We start from the raw sequence: 13,724 nt of genomic DNA on the forward strand, positions 1-13,724 counted from the left end.
CTCTTGTAGCAGTCAGTGACCCCATTTCACATGTAAAGCGCTATGGAATAAATGCCGCTTAATAATAATAATAATAATTATACTACTTGTACTCTGGGTCAATTGATGACACTTTCCTGATGTCTGCCCCTAATTTGATGTGCTTTCCCAGATTTTGGGCCTCTTGGAAGGTGTTGTATATGCATTTGGTTTTGCACCCCAATGAATCCAATGGTGTTTGGATATGTTCAGCGAATATTCGACTAATAAATCGGCGAATATTGCAAAATCGACAATCGTAATCTGAAACGAATATTGAAATATTCGCTCATCTCTAGTGAATGTCCAGGTAAAATTTTGGAGTCAACAAGTCAGCTTATCACAAGGTCTATCAGTTCTAGTGTGACAAACAGAGCAGTGGAGGTGGCTCATATGCTTGGTAACAGTAAGTTCGCAGATATCCATGCAAGCACTGTGTGACGAAAGTTACACAACTTTGAAATGGTGACCCAAAAAAAAGAAGAAGCCTCAACTTTAATTTCGTCATAAGAAATCATTGGCTTGAGTTTACAAAAAAGTCCAAAATGTGGACAGCAGAAGAATGAAAATGGGCAATTTGGAGTGATGAGATGAAAGTCAATAGAATAGGCTATGATAGGTACAAATGGGTCTGAAAGAAATCATGGAAAAGGGGCTAACAGACAAATTGAAGGAACTGTCAAGTTCGGTGGAAGAAGCCTGATAATATGTGGTTGTTTCACAAACAAAGTCATTGGATACTCGACCAGAATCGATGGTGGTCTCAATGGTGAGCTATATGTGAGTATCCTACAAAACGAGTTACTTCCAACACATGAGTACTATGGGTATGAAAAGAACAACATTGTGTTCCAGCAGGACAGCAACCTGAAGCTTATGTCAAGATTGGCCAAGAATTTGTTAAATAACAATGAAGTAGAGGTTATGGATTAACCCCCACAATCCCCTGACCTAAACCCAAACAATTGTGGATAGAGTTGAAGTAAAGGCTATATACAAGTGAGTGGACCAGTATGTACCAACTTGGGGAACCTGTAGATGAGACCTGCAATCATATTTTGGTTGAGACATGCTTGAATCTGATCAAGAGCATTCCCAGAGCGATTTAGTGTTGAAAGCCAAAGGTGGATTTACAAAATGCTAACAAAACATTAAAAATTAAAATTTTGATTTTTAGGAGCAAAACAGTAACAATGCAGTGACATGACAAAAATCTGCATAATCATTTGCTAAATAGTCACAAGTCAAAGTTATGTATGAGATAGCCAAGATGATTGTGCATAAAAAGATGGTAGTCTCACGTTCAAAGCTGTAGTGGATGGTGAGATATGGAGCCGGAAAGTCAAAAGTACAAAATATTGTTGTTCCTTCGTTCATCAGTGTAAGTAACCTCTGTCTTATTTTGCTAGGTGCCACTCCATCTGCTAACTTACAGAGATACTTGAAAGGAAAATGGAAAAAGATGGCACATCCAGTCGTAAATAAAAAATCTTCAAGCATTATTGAGTATGCACAAAATGAAAAATCACAAACTGGTAATGGCATAGTCACGCTGATGCGTTTCTGGTGCACCCTTAGTCATAGAGTGGAGTCAATACAGTGCAGACACAACTTCATAAAACAAACCAGTGCCAGGACATATGAAAATCAATTACTTTATTATGCAAATAGCTAAAACAGAGATTTATACATGTATTCAATCGGACATGCAAAAAACACCGTAAAAACTAAAAAACAATTTCGAAGCAAATATGAAAATTTGATTCAAACTATCAATTAATAATCATTGTATGATTTCTATTGTTCATACCGTTGGGTTGTTAACTATCCAATTTAATAATCCAGAAAGTCTCTCTCATCAGAAGTTTCTTCTGCCAACTACCTCCACAATTTCGAGAATTAACCCTCTCTATTCCAAAAAAGACTAGACTATCAGTATCACCATTATGTCTTTATAAAAAATGTTTAACGGCTCCAGTATAGCTGCTGTTCCTAATATTAATAATATAAAGATGTTCCTCTTTTTTCCCTTTTTACTGCTGACATACCTCAGTTTACAAATAGTGCATTCAATACAATAATTCACATGACAAGTGTCACAATTCATAAAATAATTGATACTGTAGAAATCATTAATCTTTTGAAGTTGTTTCACAAACTTACTTCTTATATTTGTTCGCAAAAAATTTGTGAAAATCATTTATAGGTAGCCAAGTAGGTTTATTAGCATTGTTTGTATATAGACTCTGCGATATTATAATGCCAATTGATTTACCTCTTCTTGCAACAAGTCTACACCCATTATTTAGGGGTGTAGAAGACCATTTTGTGGACCGTTTTATTGATGACCTTATCTCCATTGTCTTTTTCTTTCAATCTGTTTTTTATCACAGCACACTCTCTATTAAAGGTTGCTTCCTCAGAACATATGTGCTTTACGAGAAAAAGTCCAGAAAAAAATTAGCGCCAAGCTTCAGTTTGTTGTATACAAAAAATAGAAAAAGTGTCAATGCCGCTCACCTTTTAAGTGTTAGAGATAAATATCTCTGGAGACTTCCAGGGTACAGAGTCCGTGGTCTGGGTTTAGTGCACAGAGTATGCACTAGTCTGCTTTTCAGGGTCAAATAACTCTCAAATGTTCAAAAGGGGATGTTCTCCAATATAAAAAAATAGATAAAACTTAGCGTTTAATCATATAGAATAAAGAAAACCCATAATTTTAACTTGTTTCAGAAAGAAAAGAACCTTAATCATAGCTAATATGATTTTTATACCCGAAACGCGTAAGCATTATAGGTTTTCCTTTTGCTTAGTTTTGTTTGAAGCGTGTGAGAAAGTTTGCAAGAGTTGTTCTATATTTTTAATTATTATTAATTTTTTTTAATGCTTTCACTTATGTTTTATTCCATCTAGAGGACTTGAACCTATCATCATTTGTTCATACTTGAACCTATGATCATTTGTTCATTTGTACTTTATTTTGCAATGCATCAGACAGATCAGACATTTTTCTGAATCATTTCCAGGAAGGATTTCTTAATATCTCTATTTCTAAAACAGTATATAATGGGATTTACCAATGGAGTACACACAGTATATAGAAGGGATAGGATTTTGTTAACATTTGATTTATGTCCTTTTGTTGGAAAAATGTAAATGGTGAATATTGTCAAATAAAATATGGCGACCACAATGAGGTGGGAGCTACAGGTGGAGAAGGCTTTCTGTCTGCTGATATTAGATGGGATCCGTAAGACGACACGGACAATGCTAACATAAGAAATAACAATTATTAGGTTGGGAATAACAACAAATGGAATACTTAGTAAGTACATGTTAAGTTTTATAGGAAATGTATCAGAGCAGGAGATTTCTTTTAAAGGAAGAAGATCACAGTACAAGTGATCAATGATATTTGGACCACAGAAAATAAGCCTTGAAAATAATATAATGTAAATGAATGAAATGAAAAATGTCAAAATCCAGAAGATAATGACCAACTTCACACACAACATCCCCGTCATTATAGAGATATAGTGAAGAGGATTACAGATGGCCACATATCTGTCATAAGACATCACAGCGAGGAGAAGACATTCAGATGCTTCAGCAGTACTGAAGAAGTACAACTGGGTCATGCAGTTGATAAAAGAAATGGCAGCCCCATTATTCAGTAGGACGTGAAGAAGGTTGGGGGCGATGTCTGAGATCAACAAGATGTCACTGATGGACAGCTGTGAGATGAAGAAGTACATTGGAGTGTGGAGGTTCTTGTTGGAGGACACCAGGGTGATGATCAGAAGGTTCCCACATATAGTCACATTGTAAACCACAAGGAGGAGAGCAAACAGGAAAAACCTGCACTTCTGACTGATTTGAAATCCTACAAGAAAAAAGATATTGTCCACGGTCACATTGTTCCCCTGCATCAAAGACAAATCAAAAAAAGATAATAAAATTGACCAGGCTGTCATTTGATTAATACATCACATTGAACTTACAACCAAAAAATAGATTTTTATCTCAGAAATAATTATAAATGGCTTTCAGAATATTCATTCAGCATATTTATTCTGATTGAGATGCGTAGATTAGATTTGCTTTTTGAAACATACTGGCCGTCAGATCAGTAACGTAAACAGTAACCATCATTTTAATTTTTATCTCATAAATCAATAGAACAAATGGAAATTAGAAACATTGTAATTAGGGCTGAGCGAGTATGTTCTGTCCGAGTATGCTCGGGCCGAGCTCTGAGTATTTACAGCTGCTCGGTGATATGGTTGAATCGCTCCCGTGTGCATGATTTGCAACTGTTTGACAGCTTTATTACATGTGAGGAATGTGTAAGAAATAGACATTCTTCACATGTAATAAAGCTGTCAAATAGTCGCAAATCATACACACGGGAGCGATTCAACCATATCACCGAGCAGCTATAAATACTCGGAGCTCGGCCCGAGCATACTCGGCGAAAGGGTCAATAGAACATACTCGCTCAACACTAGTTATAATGCATCTAACCAGAGAAATCTGCTTCTTTTTCCACCAGAACTGATCATTCATTCTCAAAATTCTCAATTCCCAGGTAAAATGTGTCTTCTGTGAAGACAGATTGTTAAATTACTGAGATAGGAGATGACAGTTACTACTGATAAGATTCTATATAGAAGGAAGCAGGTGAGAGAGAGGAGATAGAGGCAGAGCTCCCCACCCATCTCCCGTCTACATAGAAGCTGAGCAAAAGTGACTGTCATCTCCTCTCTCAGAGATTTAACAATCTGTCTTCACTGAATGCAGATTTTCCCGTAAAGTGACAATTTTGAAAAGAATTGATCTGGAAGAGAAAGGCGGTTACTCTTTAAGTTCCCATACAGATTAGATGGCTCTTAGACAAATGGTGGTTTGACATTTCCTCCAGTTCCCCAAATCCCAGGAGCACTTGCTTGGCCAAGCACTCCTGTGTTCTCTATGAGAGAGCAGTTGCCAGACACATCTGATGTTTTACAAATGAGAAAATAATTGTTTAAATTCCATTTTACAGTAATACACAAGATATGGGATATGTAGATATCCCCAACACAAAAATATGCTACACAAGTCTCATACATCTTGCTAATCAAAAACACATTGGGTCTGGGTGCTCCATCATTCATATCACGCAAAATGTACAAAATATATGTTACCAAAAACATACAACATTTAACCCCCATCTCCAATGATTGCTTCCTCCACCCCAACCCAATTTACACTGGAATGATCACTTAAAAAATATTTTCTTCTGGATGGCAAGTAAATTTAAATAATATCATCAAAACAGAAACCATATTCGAAAATATAAATGTATTTAGAACGCTATGCCTTCATTCAAGGGGCCTACTCAACATGTCCATATAGACACTCCTACATAGAATGAATGCTAAACACATGGCGTCCCAGTCCACTAAAAATTCAAAAAGCTTTATTCAAAAATCCACAATACAAAAAGGTATATATATATATATATATATATATATATACAGTTGTGCTCAAAAGTTTACATACCCCGGTAGAATTTTTCCTTTCTTGGCCTTGTTTCAGAGAATATGAATGATAACAAAAAAACTTTTTCTCCACTCATGGTTATTGGTAGGTTGAAGCCATTTACTGTCAAACTACTGTGTTTTCTCTTTTAAAATCTTAATGACAACCAAAAAACATCCAAATGACCCTGATCAAAAGTTCACATACCCCAGTTGTTAATACCATGTATTGCCCCCTCTAACATCAATGACAGCTTGAAGTCTTTTGTGGTAGTTGTGGATGAGGTTCTTTATTTTCTCAGAGGGTAAAACTACCAATTTTTCTTGGCAAAAAGCCTCCAGTTCCTGTAAATTCCTGGGCTGTCTACATGAACTGCGCGCTTGAGATCTCCCCAGAGTGGCTCAATGATATTGAGGTCAGGAGACTGAGATGGCCACTCCAGAACCATAACTCAATAATCATATATCAATACAAAGTCAATTAGAATAGAGACACAGGTACTAAGGCATGTGTATCACACACACATTGCTAGGGCAGGGAGAGTATATAATTTAATTTTGAATAAATCTTTTTGGATGGCAAGTAAAGCCTAGGAGGAATGACAATTCATACAAAGCAAAAATTAAGTTTATGTTTTGGGTAAAATAGTGAAGTTCTAGACCTGAGTCCTCAGTAATCTGATGACAGTCTGTGACAGTTTCCTCTTTTTGCACAGTACAGTTAGGTGATGTTTCTAGAACTTTGTTCCTATAAACTATGTCTCCTACTATATATCTATGAATATTTCATTCCTTTACTCATTTTTCTAACCAACATAAATTGCAAAGTGAGTTGAATAACCTTTATTGCTTCTGTAATTTATAGAATATACACGTATGTAGCATAACTGTGCATGAAGGAATTAGAATATTTGTAATATATTGATCCATTTGTAATTTTTATAATTATTTAACGTATCCTGCAAAATCTAAGAAAAAAAGTCATAAAAAAATATTCTTCGCAAGATAGGAGTCTAACATGTTACATTTTACACTTGGCATCAAGCCCCGACCTGTCCCAGTGACAATGAATGCATTTCTCATCACAGTACTTACTGTAGATATTTTCATGCTTCTAACATTTTCTAAAGCTTTAATTTCAGTTTCATACTTAGAAAACTCTGCCAGACAGGTACAGGCTCAGCAGTGTGATTCAATACGAGGTGCAGCAGACGTAGATACAGTCATTGAACCAAGAAAATCCATGGGATACAGCACATGTATATATAGTCAATCTGAAGCTGATATTGTGCGAAATAAATCTATGAGGATTAACTGCAATTCTCACTTGTGTTTCCTTTATTCCTGGTCATTATTGAATAGAAAATGAAATAAAACCTTTAATAATTGCTGTCTGGGGCTCAATTATTTCTGTAAAAAAATTATTGATTAGAAAGTTATTATGAAATTACAATGCACAAAATTAACCACTTCGCACCAGAGCCTGTTTTTGCCTTCGTGACCGGGCCAATTTTTTCAATTCTGACCACTGTCACTTTATGAAGTAATTACTCTGGAACACTTCAACGGATCCCCCTGATTCTGAGAATGTTTTTTCGTGACAAATTTTACTTCATGATAGTGGTAAAATTTCTTCTTTATTACTTGCGTTTATTTGTGAAAAAATCAGAAATTTGGCGAAAATTTTCAAACTTTGAATTTTCATGCCCTTAAATCAGAGAGATATGTCACACAAAATAGTTAATAAATAACATTTCCAAATGTCTACTTTACATCAGCACAATTTTGGAACCCAATTTTTTTTTTTGCTAGGGAGCTATAAGGGTTAAAATTTGACCAGCGATATCTCATTTTTCCAACAAAATTTACAAAAACATTTTTTTAGGGACCGCATCACATTTGAAGTCACTTTGAGGGGTCTTTATGACCGAAAATACCCAAAAGTGACACCATTCTAAAAACTGCACCCCTCAAGGTGCTCAAAACAACATTCAACAACTTTATTAACCCTTCAGATGCTTCACAGGAATTTTTGGAATGTGGAAGAAAAAAATTAACATTTAACTTTTTTCACAAAAATGTTACTTTAGACCCAATTTTTTTTATTTTCACAGGGGTAACCGGAAAAAATTGACCCAAAAACTTTTTGTGCAATTTCTCTTGTGTGCGCTGATACCCCATATGTGAGGGAAAACCAAGGTTTGGGTGCACTGCAGTGTTCGGAAGGGAAGGAGCGCCATTCGACTTTTTGAACGTAAAATTTGTCTGAATAATTAGCAGACGCCATGTTGGGTTTGGAGAGCCCCTGATGTTCCTAAACAGTGGAAACCCACCACAAGTGACACCATTTTGGAAACTAGACCCATTAGGGAACTTATCTAGATGTGTGGTGAGCACCATGAACCCCAAGGTGCTTCACAGAAGTTTATAATATTGAGCTGAAAAAATAAAATTTTCACATTTTTCCCACAAAAACGTTTTTCATCCCTTAATTTTGCATTATAATAAGGGTAATAGGATAAATTGCACCATGACGTTTGCTGTACAATTTGTCCTGAACACGCCAATACCTCATATGTGGAGGCAAACCACTGTTTGGGCGCACAGCAGGGTTTTAAAGGGAAGGAGTGCCATTTGACTTTTTGAATGTAAAATTTGTTTGAATAATTAGCGGACGCCATGTTGCATTTGGGGAGCCCCTGATATGCCTAAACAGTGGAAACCCCCCACAAGTGACAACATTTTGGAAACTAGACCACTTTGGGAACTTATCTAGATGTGTGGTGAGCACCTTTAATCCCAAGGTGCTTCACAGAAGTTTATAATATTGAGCTGTAATAATAAAATTTTCAAATTTTTCCCACAAAAACGTTTTTCATCCCTTAATTTTGCATTATCATAAGGGTAATAGGAAAAATTGCAGCATGAAATTTGTTGTGCAATTTCTCCAAAACACACCAATACCCTATATGTGGAGGAAAACTACTATTTGGGCACACGGCAGAGTCTGAAAGGGAAGGAGCGACATTTGACTTTTTGAATGTAAAATTTGTTTGAATAATTAGCGGATGCCATGTCACATTTGGGGAGCCACTGATGTGCCTAAACAGTGGAAACCCCCCACAAGTGACACCATTTTGGAAACTAGACCCCTTAGGGAACTTATCTAGATGTGTGGTGAGCACCTTGCACCCCCAGCTGCTTCACAGAAGTTTATAATAATGAGCTGTAAAAATAAAATTTTCTCATTTTTCCAACAAAAAATGTTTTTCATTCCCTAATTTTGCATTATCATAAGCGTAACAGGATAAATTGCACCATGAAATTTGTTTGTGCAATTTCTCCTGAGTACGCCGATACCCCATATGTGGGGGAAAACCACTGCTTTGATGTACGGCAGGGTTCGGAAAAGAATGGAGCGCTATGTTGGCTGGGGTAGGTTGCAGATACCATGTCACATTTGAAGAGTCGCTGACATGCCGAAACAGCAGAAACCCCCACAAGTGACCCCATTTTGTAAACTACACATCTCAAGGAATTCATCTAGGGAAGTAGTGAGTATTTTTTAATTTTTAAATTTATACCATTGGGCAGTGAAAAAAGCATAATTATATTTTTACCACAAAAAAATGTTTTACCCTCAGATTTTACATTTTCACACAGGGCAAGGGGTAAAAATGGTGCTGAAATGTGTCACACAATTTCTTCTAAAAGTGTCAATACCCCATATGTGGCTGTATCGTACCGCTCAGCCATATGGCGAGATCTGGGGGGGACCGAGCGCTATTTGACAATTGAAGAACAAATTATAGTAGAATAGGCATTTGGATTTGAGAGCACAAAATTTTCTGAATTTCTTATGGGGGGCAAGGGCCATTTCACTTTTCCTGAGCCTTTCTGCTACCAGTAACTTCTAAGTCCCTTATATTTTTAACAGATGACGGACCTGAGTGGGGACTAGCTTTTTTTGAGGACTGAGTTGAAGCTTTTATTGGGAACATTTTACGTAACATTTATCCGGCGCTCTAGGCTGAGCAATTACATCGAGGTTTCCATCTAAATTTCCAAGTGATGTAATTCAGATGAAACCCCTGCGGGATCCATTCACTGTAATGAGGCAGCAGAGTAACTCTGGACTCCGTCTGGCCTCTGTTTAGCGGTGTCCTTTTTTTCAGAAGTGCACAAAACTGTGGCCAACCCCACTTTTATGCACGACTAAAACAAATGACACCGTGGGATCAAAGGCCTGGCGGCATCCACAGTGGCCTATATCTGCCTCATTACAGGGAATCTTCCGTCATGGGTTCCGTCTGAATCACGTATTTCAGAGATTTACACGGAAACTCTGGGGTAAGTGCTCAGCGCAGAGCGCAGGATAAATGTGAGCAGAGCCTTACTGCGATCTTTGGGAGACATAATAAACAAATCAGTAGCAGGTGAAGAATTGTTTTTGTTCATTTTTTACGCTGTTCCTCGTGTGATATAACTGATTACATTACTTTATTCTTCGGGTCAGTGCGATTACAGAGATACCAGATTTATATCGGGTTTTTATGACTGACAGCTGTCACACACTAAGAGACGCATGTTTTTGTCAAAATCTAGTTTTTGCATCGCCATATTTTGAGAGCTATATTTTTTCCATGTTTCGGCCGACAGAGTCTTCTGATGGCTTGTTTTTTGTGGGACGAGTTGACATTTTTATTGGTACCATTATTGGGTACGTGACATTTTTTGATCACTTTGTATTCCGTTTTTTGGGAGGTAAAATTTACAAAAGCCAACAATTCAGGAATTGTTTTCTGAGGGTTTTGTTATGCCGTTCTGCGTGTGGTAAAAGTGATCAGGCAGCGTTATTCTTCGGGTCAGTACGTTTACAGCGATACTACACTTACTGTATATTTTTTTATGTTTTGACGCTTTTACACAATAAAACAATTTTATAGAAAAAATATTTTTCTTGCATTGCTTTATTCTGAGGGCTCTAACTTTTTTATTTTTCGGCTGATGGAGATGTATGGAGGCTTTTTTTTTGTGGAGCAAGATGACGTTTTCAGCGGTACCATTTTTTTTTCCATTTTGCTTTTTGATCGCCTTTTTTTCCACTTTTTGTTTGGCGATATGATGAAATAGCATATTTTTTTGCTCCATTTTTTATTTATTTTTATTACGGTGTGCATAGAAGGAGTTAATTAGTGTGACAGTTTTATAGATCGGGTTGTTTCGGACGCGGCAATACCAAATATGTGTACTTTTTTTGGTTTTGCATAAATATACGGATTTATTGGTTTAATATTTTATTTATTTATTTTTATTTATTTTGTGATTTTTTTTAACAGTTTAAAAACATTTTTTCAACTTTTTTTTTACATTTTTGCTTAGTCCCTGTATGGGACATTAATTTTTATTTTTCTGATCACTGATCTCATGTAATGTAATAGACATGTATTACATTACATGAGATCTTCGCTGACTGTTTCACAGTCAGAGTCTCCTGCCAGGCTTCAGCTGCATGCTGAGCCAGGCAGGACACCATATATGGCAGATCTGGAGGTGGTCATGTGACCTCCAGCTGCCATATCAACGCCAGGTCCTGGAAGGTATCAGGGGTCGTCGGAGAGGTAAGTAAGACGACCCCCTCTCCTCTGTCTATCTTCTATATGCCGCGATCACTATAGATCGCGGCATATAGAACATAGCAAAGGGTTAACATCATTGGGACCTGATCCAATCAGGTCCCGATGATGTCCCCTGTCAGAGCTAACGCTCTGCACCGGAATCGCAGCACTTGCAGGACCCTGGAGGTCCTGAGCGCTGCGAGACCACCCACCGTTTTTAAACGTCGGCGCTGCACAGAGCCCAGCAAGCGCCAACGTTTATCTACAGTGGGCGGTCGGGAACAGGTTAAATAATAAATATGGTAATAATAATTTCCTTAACCATTTTTAAGTTTTTTACGTTGCATTAGTTTCAAAGGTAAATGGTGAATTCATTTTACAGAGAACTGAGTTTTCATTGAAAATATCCTTAAGGGCTGCGTTTTTGGTTAGAATTTGCAGGGACATTCTACAAGTTGACAGTCTCTATCCAGCTTTCCTCCTACAAATATGCAATTTTTGTTTCAAATAATGGTAGCACATCATGCAACAAAGTATTTTTCCTTACAGCATGATCTTTTTAATCTAAAAATAACATAGCATTGCAAATCCAGAGTTTATGCTTCAAATGACAATGCAAAAACTGGTTCCTAAAAATGGGAGCCTTATGTTAAGGGGACGGTTGCAAACAACTTTATTATTAATGGAAAGCAACCAAACCCGGGGTCCGCGATGCAGCCTGGAGGACTGCGGCCGAACACCTTCTGGGTAAGAAGGTAAAACAACCAACTGAAATAACAATCCCTTCTGTGTTACTGCACACCGGAACTGGAATGGGGATTTGCATCTCCGTTAACTGCACAAGAGATATGTGATTAATAATGTAGCTGTAGCCCTGTTTACTGCACAGAGGCTACACAGCAGGTGCTAGGATGTGTGTGTGACTCACACCGGTGTATACGTGCTCCCTGCCGGCGTGCTACCGTACTGAGGAGTATCTCTCCACGTGGCTAACAGGCGGTGCCGGGAACACTTACTCTGCAGTCTGCTCGGGGTGTATAGCGACCCCCTTGTCGGAGCCAGACTGTCAGATGAAGCTACCTGCCTTCCTCCATCTAAGGCTGCCCATCCCCCGCTAAACCTGCCTGTCTGAAGCTATAACAGCAATAGCACACATGGAGCCCAAACGACCAAGCGTACACACAATAACACTATCTCAGCTACTTGATCAGAGCGCGCCGCCATGTTTGAGGGTGGGCTATTTAAATATTAAGCCTTGCCCACTGTCACATTATTGGTGACGTCTCCCGTGAGCAATCAGGCGGTGCCAGGTCACCGGATCAGCTGACTCCCAAACCACCAATCACGGTCCGCCATGTCACGGGCATGCTCAGTGCAGTGAATCCTGGACTTCGGCTGTAGCAGCCCTGTTTCCCTCCGCAACCTACGCTTCATGTTGCTAGGAACAAAGAACCAAAAGACAACTTGTACATCTCGTGCACCAGCTAGGTGTTGGGACTGATGATGATGCTGAGCAGCATCCACCCTGGCTGGACCAGAATGGGAGACCACAGAATCCACTGTTGGCTCTGAACCCATTTCAGATCCAGCAAATGCTTAACACCTTACATAGAATCATTGATGTAACACTATAAAATGTATGGATTTTGGAAACAACTTGGGAAAATTTTTACATTTACTGTAAATGCAAACATTGGTTGCGTGGACATTGACCTTTTCCCATTTTTCCAGCATCAAAGTCTGAATTTCTTTGTTATCCTTCCAGTCTGCAGTACAACTAGAAAAAAGTACAAAGTCAAATACTGGTATTGATAATAACAGGGGGCTTAGAAAATATTTTGGAGCAAAGAATCAGTCAAGTGAACCCCAAGATGATCACATTATGCATTTTGCTGTAATTATTAAGTAGCCTTATTGATGAGAGCAGGGTAGCAATGACAGATATTTTTTCACACTCTGCAAGCAAGGAGGGCAGTGAAATGTCTTCAGTCCTAATTTTGCTTTTGAAAAAATATCCTGAAATCACGGCCAGTGAATCAGAGAAAGTGTTTCCTGATTTATGACATTGGCAAGCAATATTTTTTGTTGGTAAAAAGAAAAGAAAAATCTCCAAAATCCAAAAATGTAAACACAACTGTGAACCTCACAAATAGTGACTGTTGTAAAACAACTTTTTTTGCATACTTTCACAATGTAGTAGTCCAATATTATACCCAGATACACCACCCAAATACTGCAGCCAGTTGCAGGTGCTCGCTTTTCTAATCCCATCCTTTTCGGTAAAAGCCCAGAGGTATTTTTTTGATTTTTTTTAAAAAAGTTAACTTTTTAATTTTTGTATACCTGTTTTATCAGCCATACATCCCACTGCCATATTGCATACTGTTTCCACATATTCACTTCCGGGTGTAAACCTATGTGTAGCTATGTAGTCCAATTTAACAACTGTATGGACAATTAGATTTCTGCTGGCTTTTGACGTAACTTACTCTTCATGTGTGTACCTACCTAGAAACAATCTTTTTTTTAGGGCTACAGAATTCTTGTTAATTAGTGATGAGCGAAT

General features: G+C 37.8%; 1 protein-coding gene across 1 annotated transcript; it reads right to left on the reverse strand.

The window, feature by feature from the left end:
• Positions 1-3,017: 3,017 nt before the first annotated feature.
• LOC141167487 (olfactory receptor 1468-like) lies at positions 3,018-6,892 on the reverse strand. The gene is made up of 3 exons (XM_073654888.1): positions 6,868-6,892; positions 6,636-6,700; positions 3,018-3,941 (listed from the first exon to the last, which is right to left on the reverse strand). Exons 1-3 carry the CDS (start codon positions 6,890-6,892, stop codon positions 3,018-3,020), a joined length of 1,014 nt encoding a protein of 337 aa, XP_073510989.1.
• Between the last annotated feature and the right edge of the window lie 6,832 nt (positions 6,893-13,724).

The sequence above is a fragment of the Phyllobates terribilis genome, unplaced genomic scaffold, assembly GCF_046119375.1.
Source record: "Phyllobates terribilis strain yellow unplaced genomic scaffold, ASM4611937v1 Scaffold_11__3_contigs__length_659146591, whole genome shotgun sequence".
Taxonomy (NCBI): domain Eukaryota; kingdom Metazoa; phylum Chordata; class Amphibia; order Anura; family Dendrobatidae; genus Phyllobates; species Phyllobates terribilis.